Source organism: Anastrepha ludens, chromosome 3 (genome assembly GCF_028408465.1).
Source record: "Anastrepha ludens isolate Willacy chromosome 3, idAnaLude1.1, whole genome shotgun sequence".
Classification (NCBI taxonomy): domain Eukaryota; kingdom Metazoa; phylum Arthropoda; class Insecta; order Diptera; family Tephritidae; genus Anastrepha; species Anastrepha ludens.
The window spans coordinates 67,084,279-67,100,474 of NC_071499.1; the positions used below are offsets into that span (position 1 = coordinate 67,084,279).

General features: G+C 36.3%; 1 protein-coding gene across 2 annotated transcripts in view; it reads right to left on the reverse strand.

The window, feature by feature from the left end:
* LOC128858151 (proline dehydrogenase 1, mitochondrial) overlaps positions 1-16,196 on the reverse strand; it is a 58,429-nt gene that overhangs the window by 16,017 nt on the left and 26,216 nt on the right. The window contains exons 3-5 of one of the 2 annotated variants that reach the window (XM_054094163.1): positions 6,880-7,001; positions 6,024-6,110; positions 5,774-5,955 (exon numbers count right to left, since the gene is read on the reverse strand). In XM_054094163.1, the coding sequence (XP_053950138.1) occupies positions 5,774-5,955; positions 6,024-6,110; positions 6,880-7,001 (391 nt within the window). Of the gene's footprint in view, positions 1-5,773; positions 5,956-6,023; positions 6,111-6,879; positions 7,002-7,203; positions 7,326-16,196 lie in introns of both variants that reach the window. The other variant, XM_054094162.1, reaches the window with a different exon arrangement.

Genomic DNA, 16,196 nt, shown 5'->3' on the forward strand with positions numbered 1-16,196 from the left:
AACTTAAAATATACATCATTTATATCCTTTCATGGACTATTGGAGTAAATTTCGATGCAATGTTTTCATTAAAATTTGGATGAAATATTAAAGGCGAAGTATTGTGAGTAGAAAATATTTGTCTAAAAGTGACCAAAATATTTAAAATTCACCGAAATGCACACTAATATATTTTTATATAATATTTATTGTTTTATTGTGAAGGATGATGTTTATTTATCATTTAGTGTACAAATTTATTTCTGTGTTTCTAGTTTGCCTTCAATATGCAGCTTTTGCGACACAATCAAGGCGAATCTATTAAAGGTTGTATCGGTAAATCAGCTGATTTGTTTTTTTATTTCGTCATATCCATGTGCCTGTCAGCCGAGAATGAAGAAAGGCGAATTCATTTTTTTTTCTACATTGCCAATACTTTTCTTTGACAATCAAACGTACAAAATATTGTTATTGGTCTAGTGCCACCACCTTCAATGAATGCGCCTAGGTCGCGGCAAAAACATATAGTCGCCTTTGGAGAAAAAATCAAAAACATAATATTGGGAGAAGAAAACGTAAAAAGAAAAGCATCTAAACACATTTTACTCTAAAAAAAAAAAATCATAATATTAACATTAAATTCTGTAATATTGGTGTAATTATTATCCAATTGGTCACATCGCATGACAGGTTCATTCATTGAATAATTTTGGTTTTGTTAGTTGAATGAACAAACAAGCGATTATCTGCAAGATTATGGAGGGAGGTATGAGCTTCGAAGGGATGGGTCAACTCATTGCAGTTATTGCTGCCATTCATACAATTGTAAATAAAAGTTAATGAGAAGTAAATTCTTCTATCAGATAATGACTGTAGGCCTAACAATTTCGTTTATCGATATAATGAGGAGGACTATTTGGTCAATCAAACTTATTCAAAACGAAATTGGTAAATAAATATTTTTTATGCTCTTTCGATGTTTTTAGAATGGACTTCGTACTATGAGTTCTATATTAATGAGCAATACTCGAGATGGATTCTCACTAAGGTAATATAAGGCGACTTCAATACCTGAGGATTCTTTTAATGAAACCGATGATTACGAATGCTTTAATGAAATGAAATCACTATAATTGGAAAATGATAGCTTGACATCAGAAATAACACCTATATATTTCATTTCTTAACGGCGATTTAGTTCGCAGTAATTTAATTGCAATTTGACTTTAGAAAAAGTGGTAATATTTTTAAAATAGACACAAAGAAGACCCGAAAGAGTCATTCGGCAATTACAACAATCGATCTGGTATAAGTGGAATATTTACATATAATTTATGGAATTTTTCAGCACATGGAACTGAGGTCCTTCGTGATTCCGTTATACCATATACATAGTTAGTAGAAATGTATGCATGTAAAAGTAACTTCTACTGTGCAGAACTGTTTTTATTTCCTCATAAAGGTAGACAACTTCTTGGGATATCACAACTATGATAAACTAAATATACAAGTAGTATCTCTCAGTCTTATGGGGTGTTACTGAAATCTATAGCACAAAATAAAAGCGGCTTAAAATTATTCGATTTTGTCCGTCCGTCAACACTGAAATCACAAAGATTGCAGTGGCCCATAAAAAAATAATAATAAATGAATGAAGAACAATATAGGGTTATTCAATAGGTGCGCTTCAATTTTTTTTCGATAGGGAGGGCGAACGATGCAATATTTTTTATTTTTCGCTTGTCATTTGTAAACTTCATTAGTATACATCATGGAACGCTACACACTTGAGCAACGATTGCAAATCGTGCAAATTTTTATGAAAATAATCGTTCTGTTGCTGCTACTTTAAGAGCATTACGGCCATTTTACGGTCCATTTAACAAGCCGTCCCGTTTTGGGGTTATGTGAAGTCATTGGTCTACAGTAACAAGCCGGCGACGATTTGTGAGCTCAGAGCCAATATTGAACGCGAAATTGCTGGAATTTCGGCCGATTTATGCAAAAGAGTGGTCGAAAATTGGGTTCAACGATTGGACTTCATAAAACGTGCACGCGGTGGTCATGCAAAAGAAATCGAATTTCATACTTAAATGTATATGTTCAAACTCGATAATAAAAAAAAAAATAGTTAAAAAAGTCAAACCGTTTGTGTTTTATTCAAAAAAGTTCAAAAGTTGAAGCGCTCTTACTGAAAAACCCTATATAATTTAATTGAAACCGACGGATTAATACGAAGGTTCAGACTAAACCTAGCGATCTCATACTTCGATAAAAAATCTTTATGTAGAGTGAAAATTGTATAATGTTGTGATATTTAAGTTGCTTGTTAGTCATTTGTAACTATTTTTGAAGTAGCCGCAATAAAAAAAAATGTTTCTTTTTTTTTGTGTCGTACTGAAATCTGTGGGAAGGGTTTGTTTGCATTGCATAAAAATAGAATATTGAGACTAATAGTGTAATTACTCCGGATATAAACTTAGTGTTAATATGCTCAAACTATCAGATCAGCTTCCGTATGCAGCTGCATGGCAAATATTGGTTGGAAACTAAGTAATTGCGGATTTCACTCATAGATGGCTTCACTTGAATTTTTAGGTTTGCAGACGTAGTACAAATGTAAAACACATTTTGTTATTTGGTAGTTGGCAATTCAGCTATCAATCAGTTAAACAAGTTTTTTGATCGGTTGCGTAGTTTTTGTTTGGCGTTCTTTGAAAAATGGAAAATCAAAAGGAACATTTTCGTCTTATTTTGCTTTTTTATTTCCGCAAAGGGAAAACCGCATCGTAAGCTCATAAAAAGTTATGTGCTGTTTATGGTGACAAAGCCTTAAAAGAACGGCAGTGTCAAAATTGGTTTGCCAAATTTCGTTCTGGTGGTTTTTCACTCAAAAATGAAAAACACCCTGGCCGTCTAGTTGAAGTTGATGACGCCCTAATCAAAGGTCGTCACAGTATAATACGTGAGATTGCAGAAAAGCTTCATGTATCATATACATACATTGAAAATCTGTTAAAACAACTTGGCTATGTTCAAAAACTCGATACATGGGTTCCTCATGAACTGAAAGAAACGCATTTAACGCAACGCATTAACAGCTGCGATTTGCTAAAAAAACGTAATCATAATGATTCATTTTTAAAACGTCTGATAACTGACGATGAAAAAAGGATTCTTTACAATTACTACAATATCAAGCAGAAAAGATCGTGGGACAGGCCAGGTGAACCAGTTCAAAAAACATCAAAATCTGATATTCATCAAAAGAAGGTTTTGTTATCAGTTTGGTGGGATTACAAAGGAATTGTCTACTTTGAACTCTTGCCACCCAACCGAAGGATCAATTCTGATGTCTACATTGAAGAACTAACGAGATTAAACAATTCAGTTGAAGAAAAGCGGCCCGAATTGACAAATCGAAAGAGTATTGTATTCTATCATGGCAATGCAAGGCCACAACCATCTTTGGCCACTCGGCAAAAATTATTGGAGCTTTTAAGTTTTATGAACGTGATATTATGATGCTGCCTGAAAAATGCCAAAAGGTCATTGATCAAAATGAGCAATACATTACAGAACAACGTTATTTGGTTCTATGAAAAAATTGTCTTTGATTTTCTAAAAAAAAATCCGCAATTACTTAGTTGCCAACCCAATAAATAAGAGAACGCAATTTTTTCATATGTTTTTCTTTTCAGTTTCGTTGAGTTCGATAAATACTCCTAAAAACAAAAAAAAGTAATCCCTACCTCCTGTAATTCGATCTTAACTCTAAGCTTGGCCTTCTGATCTCCTTCTGCTAAACAATACTTTTATTAATATATGTAAAAATATATCGTAAATATTTTGTTCATAATTAGTCTGGACCAAATAACTTTACAATATGCAGTTGTGGCAGCAGTTTTTAAAGATACCACAACAAATAAAATTATACAAAAAATGTATATGACAAAAAATATATTGAATTTAAAAAAATTAATTACATGGTAGCATAACTCTTTCACTGCTCTCAATTTACGAAACTTAAGAATTCAAAATCAACAACTCATGTTTCCTATTTCGCAGGCTGCTCTTAAGTTTGTAAAGTAACGTTTAAGTACATACAAATATACAACGGTGTTCAAACTAATAGGAGCCCGACGAATTATTTGTTTTAACCGCAGATTTAAAAGATGATCAATGCAGTTGCAATAAGTTTTCATGTGGAGGTCAACAAGGGGCAAAGATGGGATTAGACCAGCTATTTGCCCATTTTATCATGTGTTTGCCATTTGGGGTTTTACTCTTTTCTCATCTCTAATCATGGGTTAATTGTGATATGGATCAGGAAAAAGCGTCCAACTCTCCAGCCAAAATTTGGTGCTTTCCAACTAATTCGCTCTCCCACAGGTTTTATGATCGTACTCCTCTGATCAATGCGGGGATGTCCGGTTTAAATCTTGTCCTCCAATTGAGATCTTTCTTTCGATTGATGCTACAATAAACAACAACCTGGATAAATCGAGTTTTTTTTAGCAAAGCGGATGTCTGACGCAAGCTACTTTTGTAATACAACCACCGCCATATGATTTTCTTTACCATTCCACTCCATGTTAATCTCGCGAAGTTTTAAATCAAACTTAATTAAATAAAGTGTTCGCGAATATTAAATTTAAAATCCTACAGAATTAAAGCTAGAACTTTAAATAAAGCGTTCCAGGTAATATAGCTTTCTGCCCTTTTTTCAGGTACAAGACTTGCTAGAAGCCATAGTACCTGCAACGCGAGGTATGGAGTTCTAGTTTTAGGACAGTGCTATGGAATTTTTTTCCACATCTTCGAAATCCATCTACCTTACATTGGGCAGCTAAGAAGCTTTGCGAGTTTGACAGTCTCACATAACTTATCAAAATTTGTCTTATGCGTCTTGGGTATTCAGCGTCGAACTGGATCTGCTAGATACAGGTGTCTGTCGTCTGTTGCAAGCTGGACGTAAATATGCCGTCAAATGATAGATAGGGTATGCCTTAATGTATCCGAAATATGGTATAAGACTTCAAAAAGCCATCACATAAGTATATGACGAAGAGCCAATCGCCAGGGACTACACAAGAGGTTGCAGTGTTCTACGACCCCTACAAAAATTGATAAATCTGTATGTACTATGTATGTACAGTCGGTCAAAGAAGTTTTAGCACAGTGTTTTTTTTTTTAATATTTCCTGTTCATTTTTAATATCTTTTCTGAGGACGGTCTCTGTGTTTTGCACGTATAAGACCGTCACCAAAAAAACAAAAGAAAATATTAAAAATCGACCGGAATTTTGAGCAACATTAATTCTTAATTTTTTTTTACACGAAAATTAAGTAAACTATAAATCTGCATACCAGAAAAAAATTTGAAATTTCGGAGTAAAAAGTTCAAGAATTTGTGGAAAACTTTATGAATTTTTTAATATTATGCAATATAATGTTTGAAATTTTAAAATATGTTACTCTTTTATATATTAGTATAAATGATATTTTTAATAAAAAAAAATGAAAAACTTCGCATGAAAAACATTGTGAATAAAGGAATGGATTTTAAGAAACTCGTTGTGCGAAAACTTTTCTGACTCAGTCTATGCATTTATCAAAACTGCTAACCATTCAGTTACTTAATATCTTGTGCACTGCGACGTACCGATTTTGCAAGTAATTGTGTTTCAATTGTTATTGTTAAAAACAGGCACTCAGACAATTATGGACACGTTTTAGAGAATAATATTACATATTTTTAAAACTCATATCCTCAGACCACTTTATTCATTTACCTGAGACGGCCTCCAAGCATTTCATGAAGATTTCCATATTACGCTCACATGTAGCTTCATTCAAGTAGAAATAGGTCCTAGCACTGCTCACTTTGTAACGACGGTCGGCGAATGACTTATCCACGTGGTATTGCGCTATCGCACCATCATCTTTAATGTCCCCAGCACTCGAAACTGAAGATCTATGATAAAATATAGAAAGAAAACAAAATGGCAATGAAAAATTCATAACATCGAAATCGTCACTTACTCAACTTCACGCTTCTCAGCCTCCTCCTGTGAGAGATCCTCCTCCACGGAATAATCAAGAATTGGTTTGACGCCAAAGGAACGTAATCTGGAAATTTTTTTATATAACAGTAATTGTAAAATTTTGATTTAAATACATACATACATAAATGGACAGGTGCGCAAATGTGCGTGTTGGTTGAATCGATTATTGTGTGAGAGAACATTTTTGTTTTTTCTTTCATTTTACTACTTAGCTATGAATGAAATGATCATCATTACATGGCATTTGTTTGCAAATTACTCACTGTGGCATACTTGCATGAATGGATTAGTTGCGGGTGGTCTGATTGAGCTTGGCACACATTCTACTTTCTATGTACGAGTATATGTTTGTACGACTAGAGGTAGGTATTTATGTGCATACATTGTGCGCTTCGCAAATGTACCCTCAATAGATTTGTGTCATTAAAATGGGAATAATGACTGAGTTAATGGTAACCATTCAGCAATAAAACATGCAATTGTGGTAAGAGGTAGGCGATTTTATAAAACGTACATATGTATGTGTATAAACATGAATGCACACATATTTTCATGGTTGCTATTAGTTATTTTTTGTTTTTTTTTTCCTTCTTTTTTTTCTTGTTAAATTACACCCCTTTAGGGTGTCATATGTTTGGTTTTGTATATACATATGCGCTACGTACATACGTATGAGTGTAAAATATCCAATGCAAAGATTAAATAATTTTTAAATGTCAATTACAAAGTTTTAGTTAAGTTGTCTTTTTTTGATTGCTCAAATCATGCCACATGCTTTGTTATTATTAGGCACACTTTCAGTACACCTTAAATTATTGATTATTCATATGAACCTTTCTAGAGTTGGAACAATAGTACGTCGGGTTTCACCCGCTACAAAGTGCCCATAAAAGGTGGATTTCATCAGTAACCCAAAGAGACGGTCACCTATTAAAGCGCGTGTAATTTTCATTATCTACGAAAAGCAGCAGCGCAGCACAAAAGTTTGAAGCAAAAGGTAGAAGGAAGCATGATGTGGCACAACAATCGTATGTACGAGTATTAAGGCGTATGCACAGGATTACGTTGAAATCGTTGTAGCGGTGTGTGGATTTGGCACATATGAAAAAATAATAAAAAAAAGAGTTTTGTTAGTTTTTTCTGGTTTAAAAATTTACCTTTCTAGTGTTGGGATGATTTTGACTTGATCTTCACCGGCTACGAAATGACCATAGAATGTAGCTTTCATTAGCATTGTAAACAACTTGTCACCGAGCAATGTATTGGCGATCTTCATTAGCTGTGGATATACATATATTTGGATTAAAATCAAATGTGCGATTAAAATTGCAAACGAAATGTATTTTAATAACTTTAAATCGATTTATTAATATATCTCTTGAAGTAGTTAAATCCATTACATAAAGGGTGATCAATTTAGGGGTACCGAATTTTAAAATAAAATAAATAAAACAACGAAAATTCAAATTGATTGCACAAACTTTATTATTTTTGCGTGGAACCATGCTCGAAATTTATTTTTTAAAGATAATTCCTTTTAAATGTTTGTCGCAACTACGCCGTAATTCGGCTATCCGTAAACGTCTATTTTGAATGACTCGCTGGAGGACTTTGGTCAGTATCTCGTGAATAACTTTAGTAATGTTGGATTCGAATGCCTCAACCGCAGAATGCCACAAAGCCTTTAGACTTTACATACCCCCACAAACAAAAGTCCAAAGTTGTGATATATTACACGATTTTGGTGGCCAATCCACTGGCCCGAGACGAAAAATAAATTGCTCAGCGGCACGACGAGGTAGTAAATCCAATGTTTTAGGGGCTGTGTGGCAAGTAGCTCCGTAATTTTCCGGCATTAAAAGTTAGTTTATCATGGCGCGATAGCGTTCGCCATTCACTGCTACATTGGCGCCAGCCTGTCTTTGCAGGAATAAGGGCCGATGATTTCTCCAGTCCATAGGCCGCACGAAACGGTTGTTTGCAATGGATGTAATGGCTTTTTTTGAATGGCTTTGGGTTGCTTTTCAGTCCAAATACGGCAATTTGGCTTATTGGCGTAGCCATTAAGTCAATAATGGGCCTCATCGCTGAACACCATAAGTTGGCCTGAGCGCGCGATTAACACTTTTTGCAGAGCGTTGATTTTCATACTACAATTGTACGATTTGTAAACGTTGTTGAGGCGTAAGTCTTTGCATGGTGGAATGTCAATGAATACGTGTGATCTGTCAAAAAGTCCTATTGAAAAATATGCATCCAATCTGATCACCCTTTATTATATATAAGTGACCCTACACCCTTTATTGCGTCTTTGACTAAGCTCCTCCTCCTATTTGTGGCCATTTGGTGTTGCTCCACAAATGGAGGCACCTACAGTTTTAAACGGACTCCAAACGGCAAATGGTTTCTTATGAGAAGTTTTTTCTTGGTAACAATACTTGAGAAAAACTATTATTAGCAATACTATTTTAAAAGAACTTTTTTTTTCATACGGTGTTTCATGTCCGGCGATTCGAACCCGAATGTTACCGACTTGCTCTCTAATAGTAATGGAAAAACTAACTTTCCCCTCCTGAACAAACAACATTCCTCCCAACCGAGCAATTGGGAGATTTGTTAAAATCTATATGTCCTCTTACCCGAGCACTGTTGGATTCCGGGACATGAAGGACATGAGGGAAATGAAATGGCTGACGACCTTGCAAAACAAGGAGCAAATATGCAACTTACTGGTCCTGAGCCTTTCTGTGGACTGACAAAAGGCCACATTAATGAATTCCTTAGGAAATGGGAGGAAAGAAAACTTGCCGCACAGTGGCTAAATTGTGCCGGTCAGCGTCAAGCCAAACTATTCCTAAGTCCCAACAAAGGAATATCTGACAAACTTCTCTCACTAAACAGAGTAGATCTGCGTCTTTTAACAGGATACCTTACAGGTCACTGCAGCCTGAGGTACCATCTAAACAATATTGGTCTATCCGAGACCAATGTCTGCCGCTTTTGCGAAATGGACATAGAAAGCTCAGAACATGTGCTTTGTGAGTGTCCTGCGTTGGGCAGACAAAGACTTCACCACCTTGGTGGTATCGTAGTATCTCCATGCAATCTTTGGAACAACAAACCCAAAACTGTGCTAAAATTTCTAAAAAGCCTAAAACTCTAGGGTTACAAAATAGGCCTTTCACAATAGATCAGCTCTGGTCGCAGTGCGTAATGGCCTTCTAATAATAATAATAATACCCGAGCACTGAGGGGGTAGAGAACAGAGCTCACGCTAATGAACTTTGCTTTTCTCGTTCATTAGACTATTGCTTTGTTCAAGATTTGTAGACAAAATTTTGCACTTACCGAAGGTGTATCACATGAAAAACATATCGCACTCATCTGCCCGTCCTCTAGCATTATTAAGGTAAAAGGCAAGTGAGTTAAGAAGAAAATCGTGTGCACTTTTGCTTTTTATATCTATTTTCGTTTTAAATATTTTGCTTTTTTCACTGCACAGAATTAGCGTCGGAATGTGTGCAAAGATGCGGGCGAACATAAGTACATAAACCTGTAGTAGTAGTACCTAAGGTATACAGATGGTGGGATGAATAAATTAACTGTTTATCTGTCGGTACGTGCGACTGCCGGAACGTCAAGGCTGCAGTCGTTCACCTAAATTCAACCCATGCCAATTCGCAAACAACAAATTGTCTTTAAACGTCATGTCGCCGAATTTAATTTTTCAGGTTTTCAGATATTTTTTTCATATGAACGTTTGCTGTTAATATATCTTTTTCCCGTGCTAAGGCGTAAATGTTGACTTATTTCAAAGTTAATTCTACTATTGTCTGCGTCAGCATATGCGCAGAGATTTTTAATTCACGTGAGCCAATATATACAACATGGCAGGTTTCTGCATTGACAAAGTGAATAATGATATCCAGCTGTGAATATTCATTGCAATATTATTTTATTTCATTTTAGATACAAGAAAACCTATCACTTTTTTTTAATGAATGCGGGTGTAGGAAATGAGGCAAACTCATTTTATTTGAATTTCCAGTTTCGATTATCCCGCTTTAAAAAAAGTAGCATTACATTTAAAAGCGGTTAATACAAGGTGAAGTCCAAAATAAACAAGACTGAGCTAAAATAAAAACGACAGGCGCTTTGATCTGATAACTTTGAGTTTATTTATTCAAAATAGTCCCCTCTGGCCTCGATAAACTGTTGTGCGCGATCTAAAAGCTTTTCGAGAGGATGGTTTAGGTCATTGCCCGAAATCCGGAATGTCCTTCAGGTACAAGCCTTTTCAATGGCCTCTAGGGACTCAAAACGTTTTCTTTTCATGGCCAAATGCAATTTTCCGAATAGGCAGAAGTCACAGGGAGCCATATTAGGCGAATATGGTGGGTGATTGATGGTTAAAATGCGATTTCTAGTCAAAAAATAACTCACAAGAGTAGATCGATGAGATGGTGCATTACCATGCAATAAGCACCAGCTTCCTCCTTCGCGATAAAACGCCAAGATAGAAAATTGCATTGATGGTTTGGCCCGTTGGCATGAACTCCTTGTGGATAATTCTCTTGGAATCGTAAAAACAAATGAGCATCGACTTGATTTTTGACATCTCCAAACGCGATTTCTGGGTGGCGGCTCGTCTGGTTCCTTCTATTCGGCACTTTGATGCTTAGTTTCAGGTTCATATTGGAAATAGCACGTTTCATCACCAGTTAAAGGAAGTTCCCGTCATTTCTCGCCTCTTTAATGAGGTCTTTCAAATGTTGAATTCCGACCAATTTTTGGTCCTCAGTTTGGTTCCTTCTGCGGAAAAAAACGTGCACAGACCTTTCGTAAACCCAAATGATCAGTTAAAGTGCGATAAATCGATATTTTGGAGATATTCATGAGTTTCAACGATGATTTCGGTTAATTATTGATAAATTTATGAACAATTTCGATGGAGCTTTCGGTCATTACTGATTTTGGGCGGCCTGTATGTTCATTGTCATTTACGTCCTCACAACCATCTCTGAAACGTGTAAACCGTTCCTGAACTCTCGCACAAGATAGACAATCATCGCCATAAACTTTTTTCCTAAATTCAAATGTTTCGGTAAACGTTTTAGCGATTTTAAAACAAAATTGGATACAAACATACTGACACTTTGGACGCAATAACTTCGCATCTACTGAACCCAATATCACCAAGCTTTCACTGGAAGCCAGCTGATGTAACTTCCAGCAGATTTAACTTTCAACGCACTAACTCATTAAAAAGATGGCGCTTTCAAAAACATTTTGATGACGCCAGTTTTGTTTATTTTGGACTTCACCTTGTATTACTTTTTTAATGTATGTGTGTAGGAAATGAAACAAACTCGGTTTAAGTTAATTTCGAGTTTGGATTATCCCGCTTAAAAAAATTGGCGGTACATTTAAGAGCGGTTAGTATTCCGATTATATTATAGTCCTCCATGTCCCACTACTGAGAAATATGTAGGTAAAAACTTTGTTCTGTCTGAATGTATTATAGTAAATATATTAGTTTACAATTTTACTATAAATCCCTATTTGAATTGCTTTCTTTTATTCTTTGAGCTTATTTAAGTGTTTGCAAGCGTTTTATTATGTCTCAGCCGCGACAGCCACTTGTCGCGGCTAAGACAATTGAACAGGGTGGTACTGCTAGCGTACCTATATATACTACATATGTATATACTTAGTCTTGCTATAAGTTCTGAGACAAATTTTACAATGCATACGGCGAGAACGAATTCGCAGAAAAAAGTTCGGTTATTTTTTCTTTTGTTCGTATGCATTGTCTACTCATAAATTGTACTCAGTTTTGTGGCAAATTTCACTTGTTAACAATGGATTGGGGAGCTAAGGATAATCCCATTGCAGTGATTGCATTATCTAGGTGTGGTAAAAGTGCAAGTAAGATTTACGAATTGCTGAAAAAACTTAATATTTCGAGAATGTTTGCTCACCGCACGATTAAAAGACAGACAAAAAAATTAGTGGTCGTCCTCGCGTGGTTCGAACCAGTGCAGCCATAAAAGCAGAAATTCGCAGATTTCCCTTAGAAAGCAGAAAATCATGTCCAGGGAAATGAATGTATCGATCATATCCATGCCAAGACTAATTAGAGATGATCCCCACATGAAAGTTTTCCGTCGCTCAACTGGTCATCTTTTGAGAACGGGCTTGAAGAAAATTAGACTGGACAGTTGCAAGCAACTACTTCGGTGGCACGCGGTCAACGGCCATGAAAATATTCTTTTCACAGATGAGAAAATTTTCATTGTTGAAGGTTTTTAATAAGCAAAACAACAAAATCTATGCTAAAACTTCTAAAGAAGCAAAAAATATTGTTCCAAGTGTTCAGAGTGGCCACCATCCAGCCTCCGTAAAGGTTTTGTGGAGAGTGTCTTATAAAGGCGTTACATCTCTTCATTTCTGCGAAAAAGGGGATAAGACCGGGACAAAAGTGTACCAGGAGGAAGTCTTAGAAGGCGTGGTGAAGCAGTTGAACAATACTCTTTTCAATGTAGGGCGTTGGATTTTCCAGCAAGATTCCGCTCCAGCGCAAAAGGCAAAAACCACCCAACTGTGGCTGAAAAACAATATTCCTGGGTTCATACCCGCAGAAGATTGGCCGTCTGAAGGTCCAAATGTGAATCCATTGCATTACAGGTTGTCGTCAGAAAAGGAGAACATGGGAACAGAAATTTAAAGAGTCTCAAACAGTCTTTGGTTCGAGTATCGACGTCAGTATCCATGGATGGCCTAATGGTGTGAAGGTTTGTGCAAAAAGTATTTTAATTTCATATCTAGAACGGACTTAATTTGTAACAGAACTTATGGTAGGACTAAGTATATATATATATAAGTATATACTAATGTGTATAGACTCCTTCTATTTTTGGTGTGCGCCTTGTTGTGCACAAATGGAGGGTCTTGCAGTTTCACAGTGCAATGCCTTCCAAAGGCACATGGTTTTTTACGAGGATCTGTTTTTGGGATTCAGTTCTGCTAAAAGTAAAGCACGCATGGATTTTTGTAGGTTATAAATAGTTAATAGCGCGGCCGTCGTAGCTGAATGGGTTGGTGCGTGACTACCATTCGGAATTCAGAGAGAAGGATAGGGTGCCAATAGCACAGTGACGCGCTATAACACCTATGAGGACGCTGGTAGTTGATCTGTTGAATTCAAGCAGAAATTTTGTCCTTTTAAGATACAGTTTTGGCCACACGCTTTGGATACCATGTCAGAGACCATCTCTTATTGGTTTCCGCGAAGTGTATAGTTCGCTTAGAAGAAGGCTTATGCCCTCTACCATTCGTTGAAGGTCGAGCTCTGACCATTTCCTTGCACACTCATCCGATCTTGCATTTACCTCCACTCCAAAGTGGCTGGGGCCCCAAATTTTATAACAATCAATAAATTCTCAATAGCACTGAAATGTTCTCAGCATAAGCTTTAAATGCAGGAGGGACATTTTTTAGCATTTTGTTTTTTAATTATAAACATGTTTAACTTACAGTTAAGGTAGCTTTAAGTAAAAAAATAAAAAAATAAAAAAACAAAAAAGAGTAGGTGTAGCGTGGTACACATAACAGAAGTGAAACCTTTAAGGCAGACAAAGAAAGATGGAGAGACCCGAGAGAGAATGAGAAAGAGAGAGAGAGAGAGAGAGAGAAAGAATATATATCTAAATAAATTAACAACAATTGCAGAGAATACAAATAGACAAAATTTACAAAAAACGGAGAAGGGTCGATCGGTGTAGGTAAACGCCGGACACAAACCGTGGCAAGAACGCGCACTACTCCGAGCGTTTATCAGCCGCTCAAAGGCAGCGATTCCAGGACCACAGCAACGGCACAAATTATCGCAAGGCAATACCAATAAATCCGACGCCGGAATGGATAGCACTTTATAGTACGCACAAAACGTAGGCACCAAAAAAACGCCAAAAAAATTGGGAACAAAAACCGTCTCAAACAGTAGGCACCAAGGAAATATAACACCAAAAAGTAGGCACCAAAAATATATTTCCTACAAGTTTGCACCAATAAATAAGCGCTAAAAAGTAGGCAGTGTTATTTCTCACAAGAAATTAGCAACCACAAGGAACAACTCAGGATAAATAACCTAAAGTGTATCTAAGATAAAAATAAGGTATTGTTTTCTCTTTCCTTTTCCTCTGCATTATATCTTTTTTCTCTCGCGCGGAACGAAAATGCCCAAAACGTTGCATGACCTTGAAATTTTACTCTCCATTCCCGCTGGTCCATCGACGCCTACGAAGTTTCAGCATTGAAGGATTCCGAAGGATTCCAATGTGAAAAACCACAATGAAATACCTCAATATATAATGATTTATAATAATGTATGCATAGATATGTGAATGTATTCAATTACTTAACTCTTCACGCTTCAGCTAAAATTAATGAAACGGAGAGTTATACGGTTTGTATCGCCAATTATACCGTGTGCAGCTTTACATTTCAAGTAAATACAAATTTTTTTCCTTTACATTGATTGATTACATACAAATATCATCAATCGACATCAGACAACCACTAAATAACTTTTGGCCGATGACTGATTAGCTGATCTCATAGAATAATAAGCAGGTGCAATCAAGTGGACAGATTCGTAAATTTTCTTAAAAATAAATTTGCACTGAAGAATTTGCAGTATCATCGTCTATATGATTTTTTACTAGAATTTTAGGAGAGGTTTTACAGTTCATAACCGAATTTGCTTATTTCAATGCTATCAGCGCAGTAATATCAGTGTTTTTTAACGTGCATATGCATCTACGTCCATATGCGCTTATGAAATTGTTGCGGATGAAATCAACTTTTTCATCGCTTGAAAATGAGTGTTGTTTGCTCTTTCATTTTAAACACATATAAAAAAGCACGTAAAAAACGAGGTTAGTGCCTATCCGTTTCGTAAATGCCCAGCCACAAAATAAATTTCTGACATATCACGAGCTGTATTTTAACTGTTGAAGTCAAAAAAATCGATAGTTCAAAATCCAAACGCCAGATTGACCACACTTTTTCAGTTAAATATTCATATGCATCTGTTCATGTGGCTACACCGGTCTTATTATTACATACATGAACTTGCCGGTTCTTCGTGTGGTTACAAAATTTCTTAAGAGAACAAAAGGGCGAAACACAAGTTACATAAGCTCGATTACGTGAAAGACTAGTAGTGAATCATGCATTGAATGAGCGCGTCAACGTTCTGGCAAACAAAATAGTTTGTGATAGACATTGAATCTACCCTGTAGGAAAAACGGCAATCAGTGAAAAAAAATCAAAATGTTTTTCATAAAAATCGTTTACTGTTCAAAAATGGCATAAAATTGCAATGGCCTTCATTTATAGGAGGAGAAGTATGATCCGAACGGCTACTCAAGAATGTGTGCGTCGTATGCGAAAATGCAAGCCAGGAAATGTCGATAATTTTGATAAAATCACAGAAATAATCGATGCTCACCGGCATATGAGGAGTCGCAGCATCCCCCAGCAGTTAAAAATCGACTCTAAAACAGTTTTACACAATTTGCGCAAAATTTTACGCAAAAAAAAATCGATTTGTTTTTTCACCCAAATGAATGAATAATTAATGAAAGCAATAGTCAGATTGAAAAGTAAACTCCACTGACACATAAGTGCCACAGTTCTGTGACCCTGCTTTAATGATAATATTTTCCCAGCCTAGGTAGGTAGGTGAAATGGTTGAATTGCCGCTTTGATACCATTATGAGACCTCCAACTGGCAAATATCTACATCTAGTCAGAGCTGTTGATATAGTGGAGAAGATTGAAGGGATTTAGGTTGGCGCACTGTCCCAGGCTGTCGAAGAAAGGAGTACCCAGTAACCTTAATCGTCTAGCTGCCAAGCCCTGACATTTACAGAAAAAGTGCTCTACAGTCTCCTTCTCTGAAAGGTCTCCACAGCATCTGCAATAGGGGTTAAATGGTAACCCTAGCTTTTCCACGTGTGTGCCGATTGTCCAGTGACCGGTAAACACAACTACGAGTTTGAAAATTAAATGGCGAGGAGCCCAAAGAACTTTCTGAGTCCTTCTTATATTGTACTGGGGCTGAAGGGTTTTCGAAATAGCACAT